The sequence below is a fragment of the Dryas octopetala genome, chromosome 7, assembly GCF_963921425.1.
Source record: "Dryas octopetala chromosome 7, drDryOcto1.1, whole genome shotgun sequence".
NCBI classification, from domain to species: Eukaryota; Viridiplantae; Streptophyta; class Magnoliopsida; order Rosales; family Rosaceae; genus Dryas; species Dryas octopetala.
In genome coordinates, this window is record NC_141372.1 from 11,880,477 (window position 1) to 11,904,412 (window position 23,936).

General features: G+C 35.8%; 1 protein-coding gene across 11 annotated transcripts in view; it reads right to left on the bottom strand.

Moving 5' to 3' along the window:
* Window positions 1-43: 43 nt before the first annotated feature.
* Window positions 44-23,936, bottom strand: part of LOC147279729 (protein ACCELERATED CELL DEATH 6-like) — a 32,003-nt gene continuing 8,110 nt past the window's right edge. Inside the window, exons 3-12 of one of the 11 annotated variants that reach the window (XR_015123487.1) lie at window positions 20,792-21,833; window positions 19,094-19,219; window positions 18,705-18,962; window positions 17,975-18,063; window positions 17,821-17,895; window positions 15,184-15,553; window positions 8,944-9,018; window positions 883-1,054; window positions 493-637; window positions 44-293 (exon numbers count right to left, since the gene is read on the bottom strand). Coding sequence is in view for 1 of the 11 variants with exons in the window: in XM_086251875.1 (XP_086108001.1) it covers window positions 21,231-21,833 (603 nt within the window). In the remaining 10 variants the exon portion in view is untranslated. Of the gene's footprint in view, window positions 294-492; window positions 638-688; window positions 769-882; window positions 1,055-8,943; window positions 9,019-15,183; window positions 15,554-17,820; window positions 17,896-17,974; window positions 18,064-18,704; window positions 19,220-19,239; window positions 21,834-23,936 lie in introns of those variants that run through there. The other 10 variants (XR_015123490.1, XR_015123488.1, XR_015123483.1 and 7 more) reach the window with 10 other exon arrangements.

Sequence of the window (23,936 nt, forward strand, 5' to 3'; positions counted from 1 at the left end):
AAGAAAAGTTTCATTCTTCTTAAAACAAATCACTGACCTTTGGGGATCTCGGTTAACTCTTCTATATATTTTTCTTCTCTGCCAAAACAAACTATTAAATCAGTTTGCTATTGGCTAAAAAAAAAAAAAAAAGAATTATTGCAAAATCATAGAAAAAATGTTGTCAGAAAGTTGAGGAGAGCTTATGTGTAAGCTAGGCTTCAAGGAAGGGTCTTCGTGTTGAACAATTCCAGCAAAAGGAAAAGGTGTGCCAATTGACTCACAAACAAGTTGATGTTGGCGTATTGCATGCTCTGTTTGCAGCAAGGGGAATTAAAGAGAGGAAAAGTAAAAGAAATCAAATTCCACCTTTGGACCTTCAGAAAAAAGCTAAAGAAAAGATTTATGCTTCTTTTATTTTATATCAACAATCTGCTACACAAACAGTATGGTAAGTAGATTAGACAAAGAAGTAAAAGACAAAGGAAGGAAATAAAAAAGGAGGGAGTAGACCTTTAAAAGATAGGAAGATGAAGATGTGGCTTTGCTCTAAACTGGAAGGTTAATCCTTGGGTGATGTCTTTCTTTGCACATAACAAGCGAGTCAGTTGATCAAAAGCTAAATACAAGAAGATTTGATTTATTGGCCGGCTAGCTACTGCAGAGAAACAATTAAAAAAGTCAATTAATAAAAGGAGATTGATCTCACCCCGTTGGGGCTGCTCGTGACAAGTCAAGATCGATGGAAAGGATTCCTTGACAAGTCAATTAAATAAGAACGTTGACTTGCTGCTTGCAAGTGGAAAAGGCCAAAAAAATCATCAATATCAATAAGTGTGTATATAAAAGTAAGCATGCAGGTTTGCCCTATTTGCAGTAGGGGAGGAAGTCTTGGTCTCTCACCTTGTGCACCCTCTTGAAGGTCAAAGTTTGCTCAAAGTCTTGCAGTCGGTGGTCTTGTTCCAAGGTTTTTTATGATTCCCTCCTAATGCTGCGTAGTATATGGGAGTCCACCCAAGGGCGTCAACTTCTTTGATTAATGTAGGATTTTTGGACACCATAATCCTCACAAGGCCTAAGATATAAAATAGAAATTAGAGCTCAAGATAAGACATGAAATGGTAGGTAGCAATATTGTAGCAGAAACTATATATTAAAGCAAAGTTGCTATAGCTAGGAATATTAATAATTAAGGACCGATGCAATATATATGTATACAGAAATGTGATGTAGTTACTGCTGTCCATGTTGCCTAGCTAATAGGCCTATGCGAGTGATCACCGCCGCATGTAAAGCTGTGACTTTGTTGGTCCCCTCATAAGGAGGAATTGGGCAGTCATTTAAAATAGAATCAGCAGTTTGTACATGGCCATTGCGAGTATCTATGAACAAGGGCGACTCATTAGCGTTATTAGTAAAACAACACAATTCGGGATCAGCTTCCATTAACAGAGTCACCACTCCAAGGTGACCGTATTGGGCAGCAAGATGCAATGCTGTAGCCTTTTGTAAATTAGTGATTCGGAGTAGCTGTTAAATAACTGACGGAATATTTGAAAGAAAAAAAATAAATAAACTGGTGGAATAGGCCGATCACCTCAACTAAAAAATGGACAAATTAAAGTCCCTTTCTTTTAGTCTTCAAAGACTAAAATATCATTCTACGAAAAAAAAAAAAAGGACTAAAATATCATTAAACAATACAACACGTACTCATCGCTCACTTTGTTCACATCGGATTTTCTCCTTTTTCTCACCCTCGTGGATAAAAGTATCATATTCTTAACTTTTTTTTTTATTTATAAAAAGGTTCAAACTGGTATATTTAAGCCAAGATTTATATCATCTTCTTCTTGTTCTCTTATATTTTAACTATTATCTATATTTATATATCTTCACTATTATAAAGTCACAAGAATGTTTTGGTGTTACAGACTTTACTAAAAATGAAATTGCCTAAAATACTCTTTAAAAAAAAAACAATCACATAAAAGCAACTGAATAATTGAGAGTATTAAAACAAAATTTAAAACATAAAAAAAGACCTCCCACCACCTTAAAATGTGGAGAGTGGCGGAAAGTTATAAAATAATGAGAACAAAATACAAAAAGAAAAAAAAAACACAGTAAAACTCCCAATTGACACTTGTAAAGCGTGTGACAAGAGGCTAGTATATATATATATATATAAAGTAGGAGAGAATTATAGCATTGGTACTCAAACTTTATCTCGAGTATCACTTTCGTCCATGAACTTTTACATGTGTATCACTTTAGTCTATTTCATCTATATTTTTTTATCACTTTTAATCACGTATATCAGGCTAGGAAAAAAAAAAAGGTGGATTACCATTTTTACATTTCAAAATGAACTAACATGCTTGCCACGAGATTAAATTAAATTGATAGAAAAATGTATGAAATTGACTTAAGTGATACATGGGTGAAAGTTCACGGACTATAAAATTAAAAAAACAAATTTGTGGACCAAAGCTATACATAAATTGTCCATAGTTGATTAAAAAGTCAAGTGAAAAAATTGTACTTAATACGAGTAAATTTGTAAACAACTAATTTTTTAATTAAAAAATTTGCAATAAAATGACAAGAAAAATAAATGTCATAAAAGTTAGGAACCATTAACAACATAATTTAATATATATATATATATATTTATATGCAATAAAAAAACCAATGTTTAGAGACTAGTATATATTTTAGCTAACTTTTTTTTGGTCGAATATATTTAAGCTAATTAAGTTGAACGTTGAATGGATGATAGAGGCCGGTCGTCCAAGTCTTAGAGGTACAAAATATATAGGGGTGTTTTCTCTGTTCACTTTTAAAGTTAGGGGGAAAGTGTCACGCCTCTATCGTTCAGGGGGCCGGATTTTGTTTAATTTACCCTTTTTATATTTTAATTTGTCAATAAAATAGTTTCATAGCCAGGTCATTTAGTCGTTGTTATGTTTTTATAGTTCTATGCGTGCATGAAAAGAATCAAGAGTCAAGATGAAGTCTTTTGTTTTTTGGCCACGAAGACGAAGAAGTCTTTAACTACCATTTAAATGGTATTTAATGAAAAATAATAATAATAATACCTACCGGAAGGTGCAAGTAAACAAAAGTCTTTTTTTTTTTTGGCCACTAAGTAAACAAAAGTCTTTAAATACCAAAAACGCAAGTCTTTAAATGGTATTTAATGACTCAAAGGAAAAAAACAAAGAAAAGAAGTCTTTAACTACTATTTGTTTTTTTTTCCTTTGAGTCATTAAATACAATTTAAAGACTTGCGTTTTTTTGGTATTTAAAGACTTTTGTTTACTAGTGGCCAAAAAAAAAAGACTTTTGTTATTATTATTATTTTTTGGTCATCTTTCGGTAGGTTGTATTATAATTGTAATTATTTTATAATCGAGTATACTGAACAACATTCTAATCTTGACTTTTCCTTAAAAGGAAAATTTGAAGAAAATGACTCTAACTTGTGTGTCGAAGGCAGATCAAGACTCTCCTTTCAAAAGTGCATCCATTAGGACTAAAAATTCACTTAAGGGTCAAATAAGGTTATTTCGTAGAATTTGACATTTCACACTAAAGCTGTTAATTCCACACCATTTTTTTTTTGGCACACCCTTTTTTCACTACACACCCCACATTCTTCTCAAATTTGATTTTTCTCAAAACACGTACACCCTTCCCATTACCAAAATACCCCAATCTTATTAATCTCGCTAAATTTCTCCCTACACACCCACCCAACCTAAACACTACACATCCTACCAACATATCCCAACTACACACCCCACCCACGACCCCACCTCCCAACCCAAAACTGTCGACATCCCACCTCCGGCTGTCATCACCGCCATCAACACGGTCAGTGGTCTCATCACGTACGTTGTTGCCACCCATCATCTCTCCACCATGGCCATTGGAAGTTAGAGGTATGCCCTAACCTAAAATTTTTGGATTTAAATATAAATCTAATGCTTTCTTATCTAATTTCAATTGGTTAATCTATTTCAATACCTTTTTCGTCTGTTTGAGATGATTTAGAGTGAGAGTTTTATAGTTTTGGAGTGAGGGTTTTCAGGTTGTTGGTTTTTGATCTTGTAGGTCGTTCAACACTAGTCTGCCAAACAATTCAGATTCATTCGGTAGTATTACCTGATATAACCAAATTTGTTTGGTAGCACGTACTCTATCGAACAAAACCAAATTTCTGTTTTAAAAAATTTTGGTTCGACAGATATCTGCTGAACTATAGACAATGGTTCGGCAGCTACCTACCGAACGTTTCACTGATCATTCGGTGGTTTTCTGCCGAACCATCTGTGTTGTTTTTTTTTTTAGTTTTTGAAAAATTTTATATTTGCTAATGCAATTATTAATTTCTTATTTAAAAATATAGGTATGAAAAGAAGAAGGAAACGTATTTCATCTTCGTCTAGAGGGGAACTACCCGTTGTTGGAAGAACACAACCCACAACCTCTGCAAGAAGAAACCAAGTAGCATCACAAACTAATCGTGAGACGGTTACTGAAGAAGCTGAGATTGATGTTGAGACTGTTGGTGATGAGGACAATCCTAACGAGTTAGCTCAACCTTTCCCTAGAGGTCACACAGACACATCCGTGTTGAGGAGCTATAGAACTCACGTAGCTGCTACCATTTGGAATGCCAAGGTATGATCGTTTGTCCAAAATATTTTAACAGTTGGTATTATATTGTGATAATTATGCAGTAACCATAAATTTTTTGCTTATGTTTGGAATCAAGACGTGATCCTTTAAGGTACATGTCCAAAACTACCAAGCTCCGTGAGTGGAAGTTGTGGGGTTGAACATATAATGACCGATTAAAAGGATATGTTAGAAATTCTGACTTGACATCATTGGTTGAGTGTTCTTATCGTACAGTTGATAAGGTGTTGGTGTCCGCTTTTGTTGAGAGGTGGCATCCAGAGACCAATATATTCTATCTGTCTTTTGGTGAGATGACCATCACACTAGATGACGTAGCCAACATTTTAGGCATTTTGGTTGGTGTTGCACCAGTGTCTACACTTGTTGAGGATGACATAGATTCTGAATATCTACTAACTGCATTTTTAGGAGTTAGTGGCGATCAGACATTCGAGTAGTTGAGGGATTTTGGTGGTGAGTATGTATGATTAGAGTGGTTACATGCGTGCTTTAATAGTGTATCTGATAGCAACTCTGAGCATAAAATCCAATGTGCATCCCGAGCTTGGCCTATTAGTTGTATTTATTGGGTTGTACCCTTTTTGTTGATAAGATTGGCACAAGGGTACAAATCCAATATCTCAGACTGCTTACTAATCTTGATATTGTTAACCATTATGCATGGAGCATTGGATGCTTAGCGTGGTTGTTTAGGTAGTTAGGATTTGTCTCACGAGCTAGTATTAAGAAAATTAGCAGTTATATGGCACTTTTAGAGGCATGGGTATACGAGCACATATATGCACACTGTTTTTGGTCTATGATATGACATGAATTATTCTGAGAATTTACCGTGTGCGCTTTGCTAGACTCCAAGGCAGAATAGTGTGAGTGATGTTGAAACGGTTCAGAGAATACGGCAACGACTTAATGTTCTGGCGGCTGATGAGGTATATTTGTAATTTAGAATTCTATTTTATTAATTTAGGATTATATTCTATGAATTTACAAATCTCTTATGTTATTGTTTTTCTCAGGTTATTTGGGATTTGAGAACCATACAAATTCCAAAGACAAGGACACCCATTGTCAGCTATAGCATTCTTCACAGGGATGATTAGGTGTTTTGATGTTGTTGAGCCTTATTGTCCCGAGAGGGTACGTATGCAGTTTGGGAGGGAGCAGACGATCCCTCCTCCACCACGTGCGATCTTTCAAGGGGTTTGAGGTGCGAATGCGCACTTATACAAACCTATTTCTAATTATTTAGCTGGTATGTGGGAGGCATGTGGGAATCACATGTTGTTGGAGGAGACTCGCAATATACCGGTGATTTGGCCCTCAGATATTGTGAGAGAGTACATGGTCACTCCGTCTCTCTACCTCTCCTTTACTCATTTCTCTCATTTCTCTCATTTATCTCTCCTCACCCTCATTCTCTTTCTTCTGTACAGGACCTCCATAGGTGGCGACTCGAAGAAGAAGATTGACGGCTTGAGAACCATTGCGAGAAGATGAGCCACTGTGAGAACAGTTTGAGAACCACCAGTGTCGACTGTCATCTTCGGTGATCTACGATTTCCGGCGACACCAAGGTGTCGAACCACCATTAGTCGATTCCTCTCGTCGATCTGAACTCTATGGTGCCCTTCCTTCACTTCCACAACCGCTGTAAGAGGCGACTCAAAGAAGAAGATCGACGGCTTGCCGCCATCAACTTGTTTTCCGGCGGCGGTGCCACTGTTGGTGACCACCAAAATATTCCTTACGTCGAGAATAGTCTGATGGTGTGGTTAGATCGTTCATCCGACCACTAGTTGCAGCGAATCGAAGCTTGGAAGTCAGCGCCTTCCCTCCCTGTTTTCCGATGAGTCCGATGGCGGCTCTGGCTGATTTTGGTATATACTCTCTCCCATTGACATCTTCTACTTGTTAGTGTAACTGATTGAGTTTGATTGTTGGTAACTGAAAAATTTCTAATTTGAAACCCCATGTTGCCTTAAATAATTCTCCAAATCATATTCCTATCATGACAACTATCCTCTTTTTCTGGAAATATCAACCATTACAAACAAATTTCAACAAAAACACTTAAGCTTTACACACAGAAAACCAATAGTATAAATATTGACTATGAAACATTTTCACAAGAAGTCTCGAGGTGATTGTCATCATACTTACTAGATTAGACTATCTGAAATCATAATTAATCATAGCGATATTGCATTGTTAGCTTTCAGTCAGTATGAAAGTAAAGCTTTGATATGAATTTAGTTGATGCTTCTGTTCAATTTTGATGTCTTGGTAAACCTTGTAGATGGCTTTGTTGATGAGCTTTTCAAATTTTTTATTTTTTCACCCAACATATAAAATGTCATTATGGTTGAATTTTCTTTATTTAGCTTTTCCATTAACAAACAATTGTTGTTTCTAGCAGTGATGTCTGCTTGTTTAACATGCAACTTTAAGTTTCGATCTAACTATTTCATCCTGTTGGCCTAAAATGAGCATTATTTTGATTTTATGTTTCCAAGGCCTTTTCATGCATGTTGGAGACTTATCTTAGATTCATTTTACAAGTAACAGTTTCATCCTGGCCTCTGTATACAATGAGTATGCTTTGAAGAGCCAATATGATACAAGCATACACCTCCATGTGATATATTAAGATTGTTATGATTGGTATGTATGCTAAGCCATTAAAGTAATGGATTATTAAATGATGTTGGTCAAAAGGTAGAACGTGGCATTAGATTATGTACTTACAATTTGTGTAACTACTTGTATATTGGCGTTTCATTATCATTATTGAGTAATTCATTGTTTGTGTTTCAATGGCAGGGGAAGTTTGTTTCTCTTAATTTTTCCTTGACTGGAATTATGTGGTCATGCCTATGTTTGTTTAGGTGGCAATGTATTGGTAGTAGGAATCAGAGATGTACTACTAGAAATTTTATATATTATTCAAATCATTTATAGTTATGTCATGCATCTTAGTTATGTTATTATATAATATGTCATATTCATTTTATTTCCAATATGTAAGTGGGGTTACGATTGTTACTGTTTGTCAGTAGCAATATGTAAGTGAGACTATGATTGTTACTGCTTGTCAATAACAATATGTAAGTGAGGCTATAATTGTTAATACTTATCAGTAGCAATATGTAAGTGAGACTAGTAACAATATGTAAGTGAAGCTATGATTGTTACTGATTATCAGTAACAATATGTAAGTGAGACTATGATTGTTATTGACAAACAGTAACAATATGTAAGTGGGCTATGATTGTCTGACAAATAGTAACAATATATAAGTGGGGCTATGATTGTTACTGACAAGCAATAACAATATATAAGTGGGGCTATGATTGTTATTGACAAGCAATAACAATATGTAAGTGGGGCTATGATTGTTACTACTTGTGAGTAACAATATATAAGTGGGGACTATGGTTGTTACTGCTTTTCAATAACAATATGTGAGTGAGGCTATGGTTGTGTCAGTAATAATATGTAAGTGAGACTATGGTTGTGTCAGTAACAATATATAAGTGAGGCTATGGTTGTTACTGTTCAAGCAGTAACAATATGTAAGTGGGACTATGATTGTATATTTGTATATGTAAGTGGGGCTATGATTTATATAAGTTGCTTTGTTTCTGGGTTTTTTTGGCATAGTGAAAAATTAAAAATAGCTATTGTTTGACAATGGGAATAAATAATAATTGCCACCGTTGGTTTTTTTTAATGCAGAAAACAAAACAAAAAACGTTTTAAAAATACTGTAGCATGCTACAGTGCATTGCTACAATAATGCTGTTATTATAGCTATTGGGTTATTAAAAAGTGGGCTGCTACAGTATTTCACTGTAGCAGTTGCACCTTAAAAACAATCTATTTTATGAAATAGGCTTAAAAAAAAACCCAAAAATAAACTTATGAGACTACATCGGGTGTGTGGTGAATCCAAAGGTGGTTAGCTTCTTATTGAGTTACTATAGCCAATTTTGAAGGGTTTATTAAATCTACACTTTTTTAAAAAGGTTTCATAGTTAGCTTCTTATTCATTTGAGAGGTTTTGTATATTTATTTTTATTTTTTTCATTCAGGCCAGAGAGGAGGATTGAATTTGGGGACAAATTCTATGACCTTAGCTTTCAATTAGGTTATCTAACAACTGTTATCGACATACTTTTCTTATAATTTATATCTTATTTGTACTATTTTAGTATACCTATTTATTCATATTTTCATTATTCAAACTTAACATACCTGCAGTTGGTGGGTAGTCCAGTTGAAAAGGCCGTAGAATTTACCCCTCTGCACCCAAGTTCAATCTCCGTCCCGCTGAATCAAACAAAAAAAACCTTAGCATACCTACTTAATTGGCCAAAAAAAAAAACTTAGCATACCTAATGTTACGTACCTAACTAAGTTTGACATATACAGCCACCAGATAGGTAATAAAAAAACATTTAAGAGACCCACTATTATGTCTGTAAAGATCAAGCCACCTGTGTGTTGGTGTGAGTCAACACGTGTGATTATTATGTAATTATTAGAATTAATTAGGTGATTTATTAATTCCTGTATTTTAGTTATAGGCCATGTATATAAACCACATTTTGTGGTCTTATTCAATTAATCAGAATATATATTGAAACCCTAAACCTAAGCCTCCTCTGAACATGGTATCAGAGCATGGTTCTCTATCCTACTGTTTTTTTTGAAGAGTTTTTCCAGAAAAATTCTACTGTTCATTGGTCTTCTCTCAGTGTTGTGGTTAAGTGCATTCACCAAAACCTTCGAATTCTGATTTTGAAGGCTGGTATGTCCTCTGCTATCTGACTTCAGCAGAGACGCCGCCGGACGCCTGCCACCGTCGCGTGCGGCTCACTCTCTGCTGCTGCTCCACGTCGGTCATGTTGCTCGCGTCCACCATTAGCGACGCCGACACCATCTCTGTCTCCCTCGTGCGCCTCCGCCCCTGCCTGCGCGCCTCTGTCACACGCGGACCAGCAGCGACGTCTACCTGCGCGCCCCTGTCACACGCTGATCAACAGCGGCGTCAGCCTGCGCGCCTCCGCCACACATCAGCAGTCGTCGCCTGTCCGCCTGCTCCGTCGCTCGCGTCAACCACCAGCGAGTCGCAGCTCCGCCTCTACCTGCGCGCCGTCGACCAGCCTGTGCGACGCCGACCTGGCCAGTTGCTTGTAGGGGCGCTGTTTTGTTTTTTTGTTTTTTGTTGATTTTCTGTGTTACTTTGTACTGTAGCAGTGCAGTGGACTGTTCCTCTTTGTGATCTTTTGGCTGTTTGCTCCACGTGCCATCATGTCTCAAACACCTCCCTCTAGTCCTGGAGGCTCGAACGGAAATAAGAACAAAGATGTGGTTAACTCCAAACTGCCGTTGCCTGCTCTTCCTCCGTTAAGCTCCCAGGATGTGTCATCACTTCTCTCACCCGAGAAACTTGATGGCTCGAATTATATTGATTGGGCTCTCATTGTGCAAAATAAAATTAGAGGTCGAAAACGGTGGGGTTTTATCACAGGAACACGAGCAGCTCCAGAAGATGTGAATTCGGATGAGTTTGAAACATGGGAGGATGAGAATTGCATGGTCAAGTCTTGGCTTCTTGATGCTATGACCAAAGAAGTTCGTTCTCTCTTTATTCGATTACCGACGGCGAAGGACATCTGGGACGCGGCCAAACAGACTTATACAGTGAGCCAAGATGCTTCCAAAGCCTATCAACTCCATTGTGAGGTAATCTCTGTACGTCAAAATGGTGGATCTATTATTTCCTATTTTGGCAAGCTACAAAAACTTTGGCAGGATATTGATGCAATTGAACCTTGCATTATGGATTATGCGAGTGATGTTGAAAAATATACCACTATGATTAACTCTCAGAGATTATACATGTTTCTAGCTGGTTTGGATTCTCATCTAGATGGAGTTCGGGGTCGTATTCTTGTCATGTCTCCTCTGCCTAAATTACAGGCGGCCTATGCGATTGTGTGCTCCGAGGCTAATCGGCAAGAAGCTATGATGGGGGGTACTGATGGAGCGGTCGCTATGGCGGCCCGAAAATTCTCCAATAAAGATGCTAAGAAACCTGACCGGAAGTGTACTCACTGTGGGGGTACAACTCATATGGTCGGAAAATGCTTTAAGCTTCATGGCTATCCAGAGTGGCATCCGAAGGGAATGAAAGCTTCTTCTTCTTCTAATCCGAAGGTTGATAACTCAAGCTCCAGGGTGAACTCTGTTAGTTCCTCCAGCTTTGTTGCCAAGTCAGGTATCTCTAACTCTGTTTTGAGTACTTCTGCTTGTACTAGTAATGGTGCATGGATAATTGATACAGGTGCTACGGATCATATGACTTCTGATCGTTATGTTTTTAGTCATTTTTCATCTGTCTGTCCTAAACCAGTTATTGTTAATGCTAATGGTGTGTCATCTCCTGTTCTAGGGGGCGGCACGGTCTCCTTCTCCTCTGTTTTATCTTTGCATAATGTGTTGTTTGTTCCTTCCCTAAATTGTAACCTTATTTCTGTTAGTCAACTAACCAAAACTCATAATTGTGTGGCCACATTCTTTCCTACTCATTGTGTTTTCCAGGACATTCATACCAAGGAGAAGATTGGCAGTGGTAGAAAGAGTGGTGGTTTGTACTATCTGGATAGTGGGGTTTCCGCTTCAGACAGTAGTGGCATTGTGCGTTTAGTTCGTGATGGTTCCTCAGAAATTAAGAAGAAGATCTGGTTGTGGCATCGCCGACTTGGTCATCCTTCCTTTAGTTATCTTCGACGTTTATTTCCCTCGTTATTTCTTGGTTTAAACATTTCCGATTTTAATTGTGAAGTTTGTGTGTTGGCCAAAAGCCATCGTTCCGTGTTTCCTTCTTGTGATAAACGTATGGATGTTCCTTTTGCTTTGGTACACTCGGATGTTTGGGGTCCTGCCCCATGTGTTACACATAAAGGAATGAAATGGTTTGTGACTTTTATTGATGATTGTACTCGAATGACTTGGGTTTATCTTCTGAAACATAAAAGTGATGTGTGTGCTGTTTTTCGCCTTTTCCATAAAATGGTTCTCACCCAGTTTGCCTGTCCTATTAAAGTTTTGCGCTCTGATAATGGCGGTGAGTTCATTAATACTGAGTTGACTCAGTATTTTGCTTCTACGGGGATTCTTCATCAGACTTCTTGTGCTCATTCTCCACAACAGAATGGGGTTGCTGAACGCAAAAATCGGCATTTATTGGAAGTCACTCGGTCTCTTCTTCTGGGTGGTCACGTGCCATCTTTACTCTGGGGTGATGCTTTGAGTTCGGCTGTCTATCTGATTAATCGGACCCCGTCTAGTGTTCTTGACTTTCGGCGACCGTTGGATGTTCTCTCGGATTTTGTCTCTTTACCAGGTATCCTTCATTTGGAACCCAGGGTTTTTGGGTGTGTTGCTTTTGTCCATTTACATTCTCATCAGCGATCTAAGCTCGCATCTCGGGCCTTGGAGTGTGTATTTGTTGGTTATGGTCCATACCAGAAGGGGTATCGGTGCTATCATCCCTCTACTCAGCGCTTCTATGTCTCTATGGATGTCACTTTTCATGAACATCAACCTTTTTATTCTCCACGTCCACTGGATTCTACCCTTCAGGGGGAGGTTTCTAGTGAAGTGCAGAATCGAGATGATGTGTTGTTTTTTGATAAGTTTGGTTATGGGAGTAGTAGTGAGGAAGAGTCAGAACAGACTGCTGATCACCCAGTGTCTGAGGATGATACTGAGAATGCGGAAATTACTGCGGATGATACTGAGGATGCAGAAATTACTGAAGATGATACTGAGGATATGGTAGGACAAGAACCTACAAATTATGAGCCTGAGGAGTCACCACTCCATGATAGTACCGCCATCTCTCCTACTCCATTGAATCAATCTTCTTCATCCATTGAGGTAACAAACAATACTCTTGATTCACATTCTGGTTCAGATCTTGTTTCTAATGCTTCTCAATTTACACTCCCTCCTCGGTCTAACCGAGGACAACCACCACCTAAATATGAGCCAGATCCAAATGTCAAAGTTAGGTACTCAATTAATAATCATGTGTCATCTGTTAGGCTTTCAAAGTCATATGAATCGTATGTTCTGCAATTATCTTCTGTTTCTATTCCTAGTAGATTGCAGGATGCTCTTGCAGATTCTAGATGGACCAAAGCTATGGCTGAAGAAATGGCGGCATTACAGAAGAATTCAACCTGGGAGTTGGTTTCTCTACCTAAGGGGAAGAACACAGTTGGATGCAGATGGGTGTTTGCAGTCAAACACAAAGCTGATGGATCAGTTGAAAGGTATAAGGCAAGGTTGGTAGCAAAGGGGTATACACAGTCCTATGGCATAGACTACTTGGAGACGTTTGCTCCAGTGGCCAAGTTAAACACAGTACGGGTTCTGTTGTCTTTGGCTGCTAACAAAGATTGGCCACTTCTTCAGTTTGATGTAAAGAATGCTTTTCTCCATGGTGATTTGACTGAAGAAGTATACATGGATCCTCCTCCAGGTATACCAGAGTTTGATAATACAAGATTGGTGTGCAGAATGAAAAAGTCTTTATATGGTCTTAAACAATCTCCGAGAGCCTGGTTTGGGAGATTCACCCGTGCGATGAAGAACTATGGTTATCGGCAGAGTAATTTTGATCATACTTTGTTCCTAAAGAAAAGGGGGAAGAAGATTACTGCTCTTATTATTTACGTTGATGATATGGTTCTGACTGGAGATGATTATGAGGAAATCTCTAATTTGCAGAGGTACTTGTCTCAAGAGTTTGAAATGAAACAGCTGGGGGACTTGAAGTTCTTTCTTGGGATAGAAGTGGCTCGGTCTAAACATGGCATATTCCTATCTCAAAGGAAATATGTTTTAGACTTGTTGTCTGAAACTGGTATGCTTGGGTGTAAGCCAGCTGTCACTCCTATGGAGCAAAATCATAGACTTTTTGAGTGTTTGGGGGCTTTGCCTGCAGATAAGGGGCGATATCAGAGACTTGTTGGAAGATTGATATATTTGTCTCACACTAGACCTGACATTGCTTATGCGGTTAGTGTAGTAAGCCAGTTTATGCATGCCCCGTGCAAACCTCATATGGATGCTGTGGAGCGAATTTTACAGTATCTAAAATCTGCACCTGGTAAAGAATTGTTGTTTGCTAATCATGGTCATGTAAATGTTGAAGGTTTTTCTGATGCAGACTGGGGAGGTTCAGCAGATGATAGAAGGTCTACCTCAGGCTATTTTACCTTTGTAGGAGAAAATTTGGTGACTTGGAGAAGTAAGAAGCAATCAGTTGTATCTAGGTCGAGTGCAGAGGCTGAATACAGAGGTATGGCACTTGGAGTAGTCGAACTTTTGTGGTTGAGACATTTATTGACTGATTTAGGATGTCCACCTACCAAACCTATGGACTTGTTTTGTGATAACAAATCTGCTATTGATATAGCACATAATCCTGTTCAGCATGATAGAACAAAACACATCGAGATTGATCAACACTTCATCAAAGAGAAACTTGAAGCGAAGATTATTAACTTTCCATTTGTGAAGTCCGAAGATCAGCTTGCAGATGTGTTGACCAAGGCTGTGGCAAATCGGGTGTTTTTGGACTCACTAGACAAGTTGGGCATGTGCGATATATATGCACCAACTTGAGGGGGAGTGTTGGTGTGAGTCAACACGTGTGATTATTGTGTAATTATTAGAATTAATTAGGTGATTTATTAATTCCTGTATTTTAGTTATAGGCCCATGTATATAAACCACATTTTGTGGTCTTATTCAATTAATCAGAATATATATTGAAACCCTAAACCTAAGCCTCCTCTGAACACTGTGATCATGATGGTATCAATTAGAATTAGAATATTCCAATCCCCAAAATTTAAGAATATTAATCGAGACAAGATAAGATCATCATGAATATTTTACCAAAATAAACAAACATATGGCGCCGGCCTAGAGGTAATCTAGGAACAAAAACAATACAAAACATGAAAAGAAGAAAAAAAACAAAAACCCATGATATGGAGCACAGTAAATAATTGAATACTAAGCTGGATATAAAGTCAAAAGTTTAAAGTTAAAGTAAAAAGATCCATCGAGATTTATAACAATTTAATCTTATCAAAAGATGCAAATCTAAAAAGCTAAAAGAAAAAAATATGGATTATCATATATACGGAAAATTATTTCTCCATATATACGTACATATTAGAATCATCAAGCACAATTGCAAAAGAAAATAGGAAATGTTGGATTAGAGAGAGGATGTGTATCATGTGTTGTTATTATTATTATTATTATTTTTTATCGAAAAAAATGAATTAATTAAAACTAGATAAAATGAAAATAATTCTCAAATAGTTAAAACGAATCATCAAGGAGGTATTCAAACCTCAGTACTCAAGTAATTCCCTTATTTTTGGTCCTATATTTGTTGCGTACCTGTTCAAAACTGTCACCGAGAAGAATGTCAACGGCCTTTGCCAATTTGTTGTGTATAGCATTCTTATCCACTCTAGCATCGTCTACCAACATTTCAACAATGTTATTGTATTTGTAACTGGCAGCTAGATGCAGAGGAGTGTTTCCATCATGATCGGCATCATTTATAAGTCATGTGAGCTCAGGTGTCTTCAATATGTACTTGACAACATTACTTTGTCTACCTACAACTGCAGCATGAAGAATAGTTTGGCCTTTGTGATTGACCAAATCACAAGTATCAGGCCGATCTCGAATCACCTCTTTTATTACTTTGGTGCGGCCTGCAGAGGCCGCCACATGGAGAGCTGACATTCCTATTTTGTCCAAACTATAAGAGGCAGAAGTATCACCTTGCTTAATTTAGAATTTTAATTGCTTCAACCATTACAAACAAATTTCAACAAAAACACTTAAGCTTTACACACAGAAAACCAATAGTACAAATATTGACTATGAAACATTTTCACAAGCAGTCTCGAGGTGATTGTCATCACACTTACTAGATTAGACTATCTGAAATCATAATTAATCATAGCGATATTGCATTGTTAGCTTTCAGTCAGTTTGAAAGTAAAGCTTTGATATGAATTTAGTTGATGCTTCTGTTCAATTTTGATGTCTTGGTAAACCTTGTAGATGGCTTTGTTGATGAGCTTTTCAGATTTTTTATTTTTTCACCCAACATATAAAATATCATTATGGTTGAATTTTCTTTATTTAGCTTTTCCATTAACAAACAGTTGTTGTTTCTAGCAGTGATGTCTGCTTGTTTAACATGCAACTTTAAGTTTCTAACTATTTCATCCTGTTGGCCTAAAATGAGCATTATTTTGATTTTATGTTTCCAAGGCCTTTTCATGCATGTTGGAGACTTATCTTAGATTCATTTTACAAGTAACAGTTTCATCCTGGCCTCTGTATATAATGAGTATGCTTTGAAGAGCCAATATGATACAAGCATATACCTCCATGTGATATATTAAGATTGTTATGATTGGTATGTATGCTAAGCCATTAAAGTAATGGATTATTAAATGATGTTGGTCAAAAGGTAGAACGTGGCATTAGATTATGTACTTACAATTTGTGTAACTACTTGTATATTAGCGTTTCATTATCATTATTGAGTAATTCATTGTTTGTGTTTCAATGGCAGGGGAAGTTTGTTTCTCTTATTTTTTCCTTGACTGGAATTATGTGGTCATGCCTATGTTTGTTTAGGTGGCAATGTATTGGTAGTAGGAATCAGAGATGTACTACTAGAAATTTTATATATTATTCAAATCATTTATAGTTATGTCATGCATCTTAATTATGTTATTATATAATATGTCATATTCATTTTATTGCCAATATGTAAGTGGGGCTACGATTGTTACTGTTTGTCAGTAGCAATATGTAAGTGAGACTATGATTGTTACTGCTTGTCAATAACAATATGTAAGTGAGGCTATAATTGTTAATACTTATCAGTAGCAATATATAAGTGAGACTAGTAACAATATGTAAGTGAAGCTATGATTGTTAATGATTATCAGTAACAATATGTAAGTGAGACTATGATTGTTATTGACAAACAGTAACAATATGTAAGTGGGCTATGATTGTCTGACAAATAGTAACAATATATAATTGGGGCTATGATTGTTACTGACAAGCAATAACAATATATAAGTGGGGCTATGATTGTTATTGACAAGCAATAACAATATGTAAGTGGGGCTATGATTGTTACTACTTGTCAGTAACAATATATAAGTGGGGACTATGGTTGTTACTGCTTTTCAATAACAATATGTAAGTAAGGGCTATTGTTGTGTCAGTAATAATATGTAAGTGAGACTATGGCTGTGTCAGTAACAATATATAAGTAAGACTATGGTTGTTACTGCTCAAGCAGTAACAATATGTAAGTGGGACTATAATTGTATATTTGTATATGTAAGTGAGGCTATGATTTATATAAGTTGCTTTGTTTCTGGGTTTTTTTGGCATAGTGAAAAATTAAAAATAGCTACTGTTTGACAGTGGCAATAAATAATAATTGCCACTGTTGGTTTTTTTTTAATGCAGAAAACAAAACAAAAAAAGTTTTAAAAATACTGTAGCATGCTACAGTGCATTGCTACAGTAACGCTGTTATTATAGCTGTTGGGTTATTAAAAAGTGGGCCGCTACAGTATTTCACTGTAGTATTTGCACCTTAAAAACAATCTATTTTATGAAATAGGCTTAAAAAAAAAAACCCAAAAAAAAAACTTATGAGGCTACATCGGGTGTGTGGTGAATCCAAAGGTGGTTAGCTTCTTATTGAGTTACTATAGCCAATTTTGAAGGGTTTATTAAATCTACACTTTTTTAAAAAGGTTTCATACTTAGCTTCTTATTCATTTGAGCGGTTTTGTATATTTATTTTTATTTTTTTCATTCAGGCCGGAGAGGAGGATTGAATTTGGGGACAAATTCTATGACCTTAGCTTTCAACTAGGTTATCTAACAACTGTTATCGACATACTTTTCTTATAATGTATATCTTATTTGTACTATTTTGGTATACCTATTTATTCATATTTTCATTATTCAAACCTAACATACCTGCAGTTGGTGGGTAGTTCAGTTGGAAGGGCCGTAGAATTTACCCCTCTGCACCCAAGTTCAATCTCCGTCCCTCTCAATCAAACAAAAAAAACCTTAGCATACCTACTTAATTGGCCAATAAAAAAAACTTAGCATACCTAATGTTACGTACCTAACTAAGTTTGACATATACAGCCACCAGATAGGTAATAAAAAAAACATTTAAGAGACCCACTATTATGTCTGTAAAGATCAAGCCACCTGTGATCATGATGGTATCAATTAGAATTAGAATATTCCAATCCCCAAAATTTAAGAATATTAATCGAGACAAGATAAGATCATCATGAATATTTTACCAAAATAAACAAACATATGGCGCCGGCCTAGAGGTAATCTAGGAACAAAGACAATACAAAACATGAAAAGAAGAAAAAAAAAAAAAAAAAAAAAAAAAAAAAGCAAAAACCCATGATATGGAGCACAGTAAATAATTGAATACTAAGCTGGATATAAAGTCAAAAGTTTAAAGTTAAAGTAAAAAGATCCATGGAGATTTATGACAATTTAATCTTATCAAAAGATGCAAATCTAAAAAGCTAAAAGAAAAAAATATGGATTGTCATATATACGGAAAATTATTTCTCCATATATACGTACATATTAGAATCATCAAGCACAATTGCAAAAGAAAATAGGAAATGTTGGATTAGAGAGAGGATGTGTATCATGTGTTGTTATTATTATTATTATTATTATTATTTCCTATCGAAAGAAACGAATTAGTTAAAACTAGATAAAATGAAAATAATTCTCAAATAGTTAAAACGAATCATCAAGCAGGTATTCAAACCTCAATACTCAAGTAATTCCCTTAATTTTGCTCCTATTTTGTTGCGTACCTGTTCAAAACTGTCGCCGAGAAGAATGTCAACGGCCTTTGCCAATTTGTTGTTTATAGCATTCTTATCCACTCTAGCATCGTCTACCAACATTTCAACAATGTTATTGTATTTGTAACTGGCAGCCAGATGCAGAGGAGTGTTTCCATCATGATCGGCATCATTTATAAGTCCTGTGAGCTCAGGTGTCTTCAATATGTACTTGACAACATTACCATGTCCACCTAAATTAAACTGCAGCATGAAGAATAGTTTGGCCTTTGTGATTGACCAAATCACAAGTATCAGGCCGATCTCGAATCACCTCTTTTATTACTTTCCTGCAGAGGCCGGGACATGGATAGCTGACATTCCTATTTTGTCCAAAATATAAGAGGCAGAAGTATCACCTTGCATTAGAATTTTAATTGCTTCAAGATTCCCCCTTAATGCTGCGTAGTGTAAGGGAGTCCACCCTAATGCATCAGCTGCTTTGATTATATCAGGTTTTTTGGACACCATAATCTTCACAAGGCCTAACATATAAATTAATTACCAAACAAAAATTAGAGCTCAAGATGAAATGGCAGCAGAAACTATATATTAAAGCTAATTTTCTATTGGAATTAATTAATAAGGATGATACAGGAGCACTCTAATGTGAATTGGCTAGTAAGTTCATACAAAACTAACTAACTATATATGCACAATCTGAATTGTTAGTCTTCACACAATCAGAAGTCATATTTACCTTCGTATCAATCTGCTAATCAGTTAGCATTAGTATGCTCTTATAGAAATACACACACACACGCATATACACACATATGAGGCTATTGATGTCAAGTACGTACATATGCTCTCTATGGTTTTAGGAGTTACGGCCGCATGTAGAGCTGTGACTTTGTTGGTCCCCTCATAAGAGGGAGGAATTGGGCAGTCATTTAAAATAGAAAGAGCAGCTTGTACATAGCCTTTGCGAGTATGAACAAGAGCGACTCATTTGCGTTATTAGTAAAACAACACAATTCGGGATCAGCTTCCATTAACAGAATCACCACTCCATGGTGACCGTATCGAGCAACAAGATGCAATGCTGTATCCTTTTGTCAATTTATAAGAAAATTCTTTTAATTCATAATAATTTATAAGAAAATCATTTAATTCATAATAAAGTCTTTTCCCGATTTGAAGGGTATTTCCCCTCCTAGGGTGTAGAGTGGATTTTATAGAGGCTGCATATTAGGTTTTAATACAGAAATTTTGGACGGAGCTCAAAATCGTAGAGTTAAAACCTAATATAAAGTCGTCAAAGATAAAAAATAAAATGACTTAATTAAAAACCCTAAATCACTACCAGTCTTAGTTTAAAAAAGACTCATAAAATATACTGCATTCTAAGTCTCCCTTAAAAGAATTTCTCTGTCATCTGCACTAGCTGGTGTGCTGGATGCATCCTTCACTAGAGATTCGAATTTCATGAATTCATAAAGGATTTGTTCATGGAAATATGGCACACCAGTAGATCTCCCCAGGCGATAAGCAACATGATGACAAAGGGAATTCTAGAACATAGAGAAATCCTAGTGAGCACATGAAATGAATAGTTAATGGCTTAGAATAATGTGCGAATGTGCAATATTTTACTTGTTGTAAATAAATGAGGCTAAAGTAAACAAAGACATTGATTAATTGCTTGATTAAAATCAAATATATTAGCGAGCGAGTGTCGGTAGGCCTAGACTTGTTTTAGCTTAAAGCATTTGTTTCCCATATGTACGTAATTATAACAGGAAAAAAAAATGGTTAATAGATTTAAGATTGTCATATAATCATAGTACTCCAACCAATCACTCTCATCCAATACACTACACTTTATTTTGAATCTTTATCACATTTGTGCACACATTGTGGAGATATTAGTAGATGAGTTCAAATTATATCATGAGTCATGACACGCATCTTTGGCTGCTTCAATTTGCATAATCATTTATTATTAAAATTCTAAACTTTGTTGGAATAATAAGCCATATAAGAACACTTTTGTCTAGGGAATTAAAGGGAAGTTATAAAAGAAAAGAAAGAAAGACAATTAAACTGTTGCGTACCTGTTTAAAATGTCGCCAAGAAGAATGTCGGCGGCCTTTAACCAATCGTTATTTATAGCAGTTTTATCCACTCTACAATCGCCTATCAAAATTCTTATAATATTTTCATATCTTTAAATGGCAGTTAGATGCAGAGGAGTGTTTCCATCATGGTCGACATCATTTATAAGTCTCGAGAGCTCAGGTATCTTCAATATGTATTTGACAACATTACTAATATATTTACTATGTCCACCTATAACTGCATATTAAACCATAAATTAATTCTTATATAAACCCATATGTGACTGTGTTACGGTCACTAATGTCAAACTGTTGCAGAACATAGGTGTTGCAACTAAAGTTTCCAGTTTCCAAACAAAGACTAAACTCAAACAATATAAAACCAAATACAACATATATATGGAAGATAAAAAGTTGAGTTGACAGCAAGTGAAGCTCAAAATCTACGGGTTTTGAGCCATAGCATCTTCCTTGCGCGCTTGCCTAGTACAAAGTTGAACCCAAAGATGACAAGAAGGCAAAAAATGCCAGATATGACATAGATTGCAATGCCAAGAAGACTGTGATTGGGCAGCACTACAAATATGCTCGAAGCAAATGCTACAATCATTCCTCCAATGGAAAACTTAATCAAATTTGGATGTGCATAGCGATGTGAACCTAAGAAAGTTGCCGTTGTAAAATTAAGAAACACCGAAGAAATTGAGATAAGGAAGGAGAGGGCGTCGAATATCAGAAACACTTGGAAAGCTATCTTGTCCTGTAAAACCGGTGTTCCATCGCTTTTAAATCCTCCAGGTATGGTGAAAGCTGCTGTAAATGTCACGGTTGCGATAAGTATCGCTATCAGTAGATTGGTGTCAAATTTTTTAGAGCCCTTATTAGAAGAAGAAGCTTTCATCTCTTGTGTGTTGGACGTATCATTCTTCAGGGATTCTAGTTTCATGAATTCACACTGGATTTGTTCATGGAAATATGGCACACCAGTATATCCACCCATGCGTTGACAAACACGAGGAAGCAAGTTGTCCAACTTGTCCTAGAACATAGAAATTATAGTGAGCACATGAAATGAATAGTTAAAGGGTAAACTGCCTAATTAAAAATAAATATTAACAGGCCGGTACGTGTTGCTCGGCCTAGTTTTAGCTTTAAGGTAAAATAATCAGGGGATTTTTTTTTTTTTTTGAGAGAAAAAAAACTAAACTACACTTATAGATTTTAGGACTTTCATAAGTTTAAGTTTGGTATATAATATAATAAACTTTCTATTTTAATTTTAATTCAATTCTTTATTTTTATTTTTCATTCAGATGGATGAGAGAACAAATTTGGGTGTAAGGGAACAAATTATACGGCCCTTCGAACCAAGCCACTCCAACAACAACTGCATTCAGTTCTTTATTTGAAAACACCAATATTATGTCATCATACAATACCTATAGGGATCCGGATCCTCTACTAAGCACTTTAATCTCCTAATCTTGCTAACCTAAATGAGACGATCAAAATCAAGTCACCCATGATGATATCCATCAAAACCTAATCCCCAAAATTATGAATATAAATGAGTTAAAATAAGATCATGAATATTGATCCAGACAATAGACATATGGCCCTAGGAGTAATGTACGTAGGAACGAAATTAAAGAATACAAAACATGGAAAGAAGAAAAAAAAAAACGATTTGGACCTCAATAAATAATTGAATGCTGAGATGGATATAAAGTTATGAGTCTTATGACCAAAGTTAAGATCATTAAATGTATCGGGATTTTAAGAGAGAAAGAGAGAGTTATGACCAAAGTTAAAATCATAAAATGTGTAGGGATTTTAAGAGAGAGAGAGAGAGAGAGAGAGAGAGAGAGAGAGAGAGATTTGTCATAATTTCATACCTAAATTTTATTTTGCCCAAAATTGGTATATAATATGATTTTTGTTAACAAATACTAACAAAATTTGGTCACTAAAACTCAAACCCTAGGCTATGTCGTCGTCATCCAGATCTCTAATCTCAAACTTAAACCTAAGACCCTATAAATAATTGAATCATCAAGCACTTGCAAAAGAAAGTAGGGAATGTTAGGGAAGAGAGAGCGGATTGTTATTATGATTATTATTAGTATGTTTATCAAAGTAGACAAATTAGTTAAAACTTACAAAAAATTTAAATAAAAGTATGAACCAATTAAAAATGGAAAAGTATACAATTATCATATTATCTTTAGTAAAAAATGCACTAAAGCTAACTGGTTAATAAGTTAATATAAAGCTATTTACCCTTTTAGGCTCACCACACTATATAATCTCATAATCCGAACCGTTCATTTTTTAGACCTCACTTTAAAGATCATCTCTATGAAAATCTCTAAAATCGGAAGTCTTTAGCTATTTGATTATAATAATAACTATTTATGCTTTTATTGAAAACAAATGACTAAATGATTTTCAATTTAATTTATTTTTTGCAATGATGATCTTTGAAGTAAGGTCAAATAAATGAACGATTCATATTATAAGATTAGTTATGTGGTAAGTCCAAAAGGGTGATTAACTTCATATTAAGGAAGAAAAAAAGAAAAAAGATAGATAGATAGTTAAAGAAGTAAAATTTTAGTTAAAGATAGATAGTTAAAATTTATTAATTGTTGTAAATATATTATTATATGTGGCTATTCCTGTAATTAGTTGTAGGGGCATACTAGTAAATATTCTAAACCTAGTAAACTCTACCTCTATATAAGGATATTTATAAGATGAATAAGATGACGACTGATATATTTTCTCTCTGCCTCCTTTTCCACAAACCCTAATCTCTACATACTTTTACAACACGTTATCAGCATGAGAAGCTCTTTGGATTGTGGATCGCCAAACAAAAGAGGATCATCATTCAATCTGTTCTTCAACCAAGTAGGTTTTATAAAATAATTTTATGTTCATGGTTATTTAACCTTGATTGATTGAAAAATCCCATGAAGCATGAACCCTAAATCTATGTGATTGATTTATTTGGGATTATATATTTTATTCATGTATTTGAGTTGAATGATTAAAATAAAAAGAAGAATAATTTTTGGGTGATCGAAAAACAACCCCGCGCCTTGCAGCCACCAGCCCCCTGCTGCCTCGCGCTTCGCTG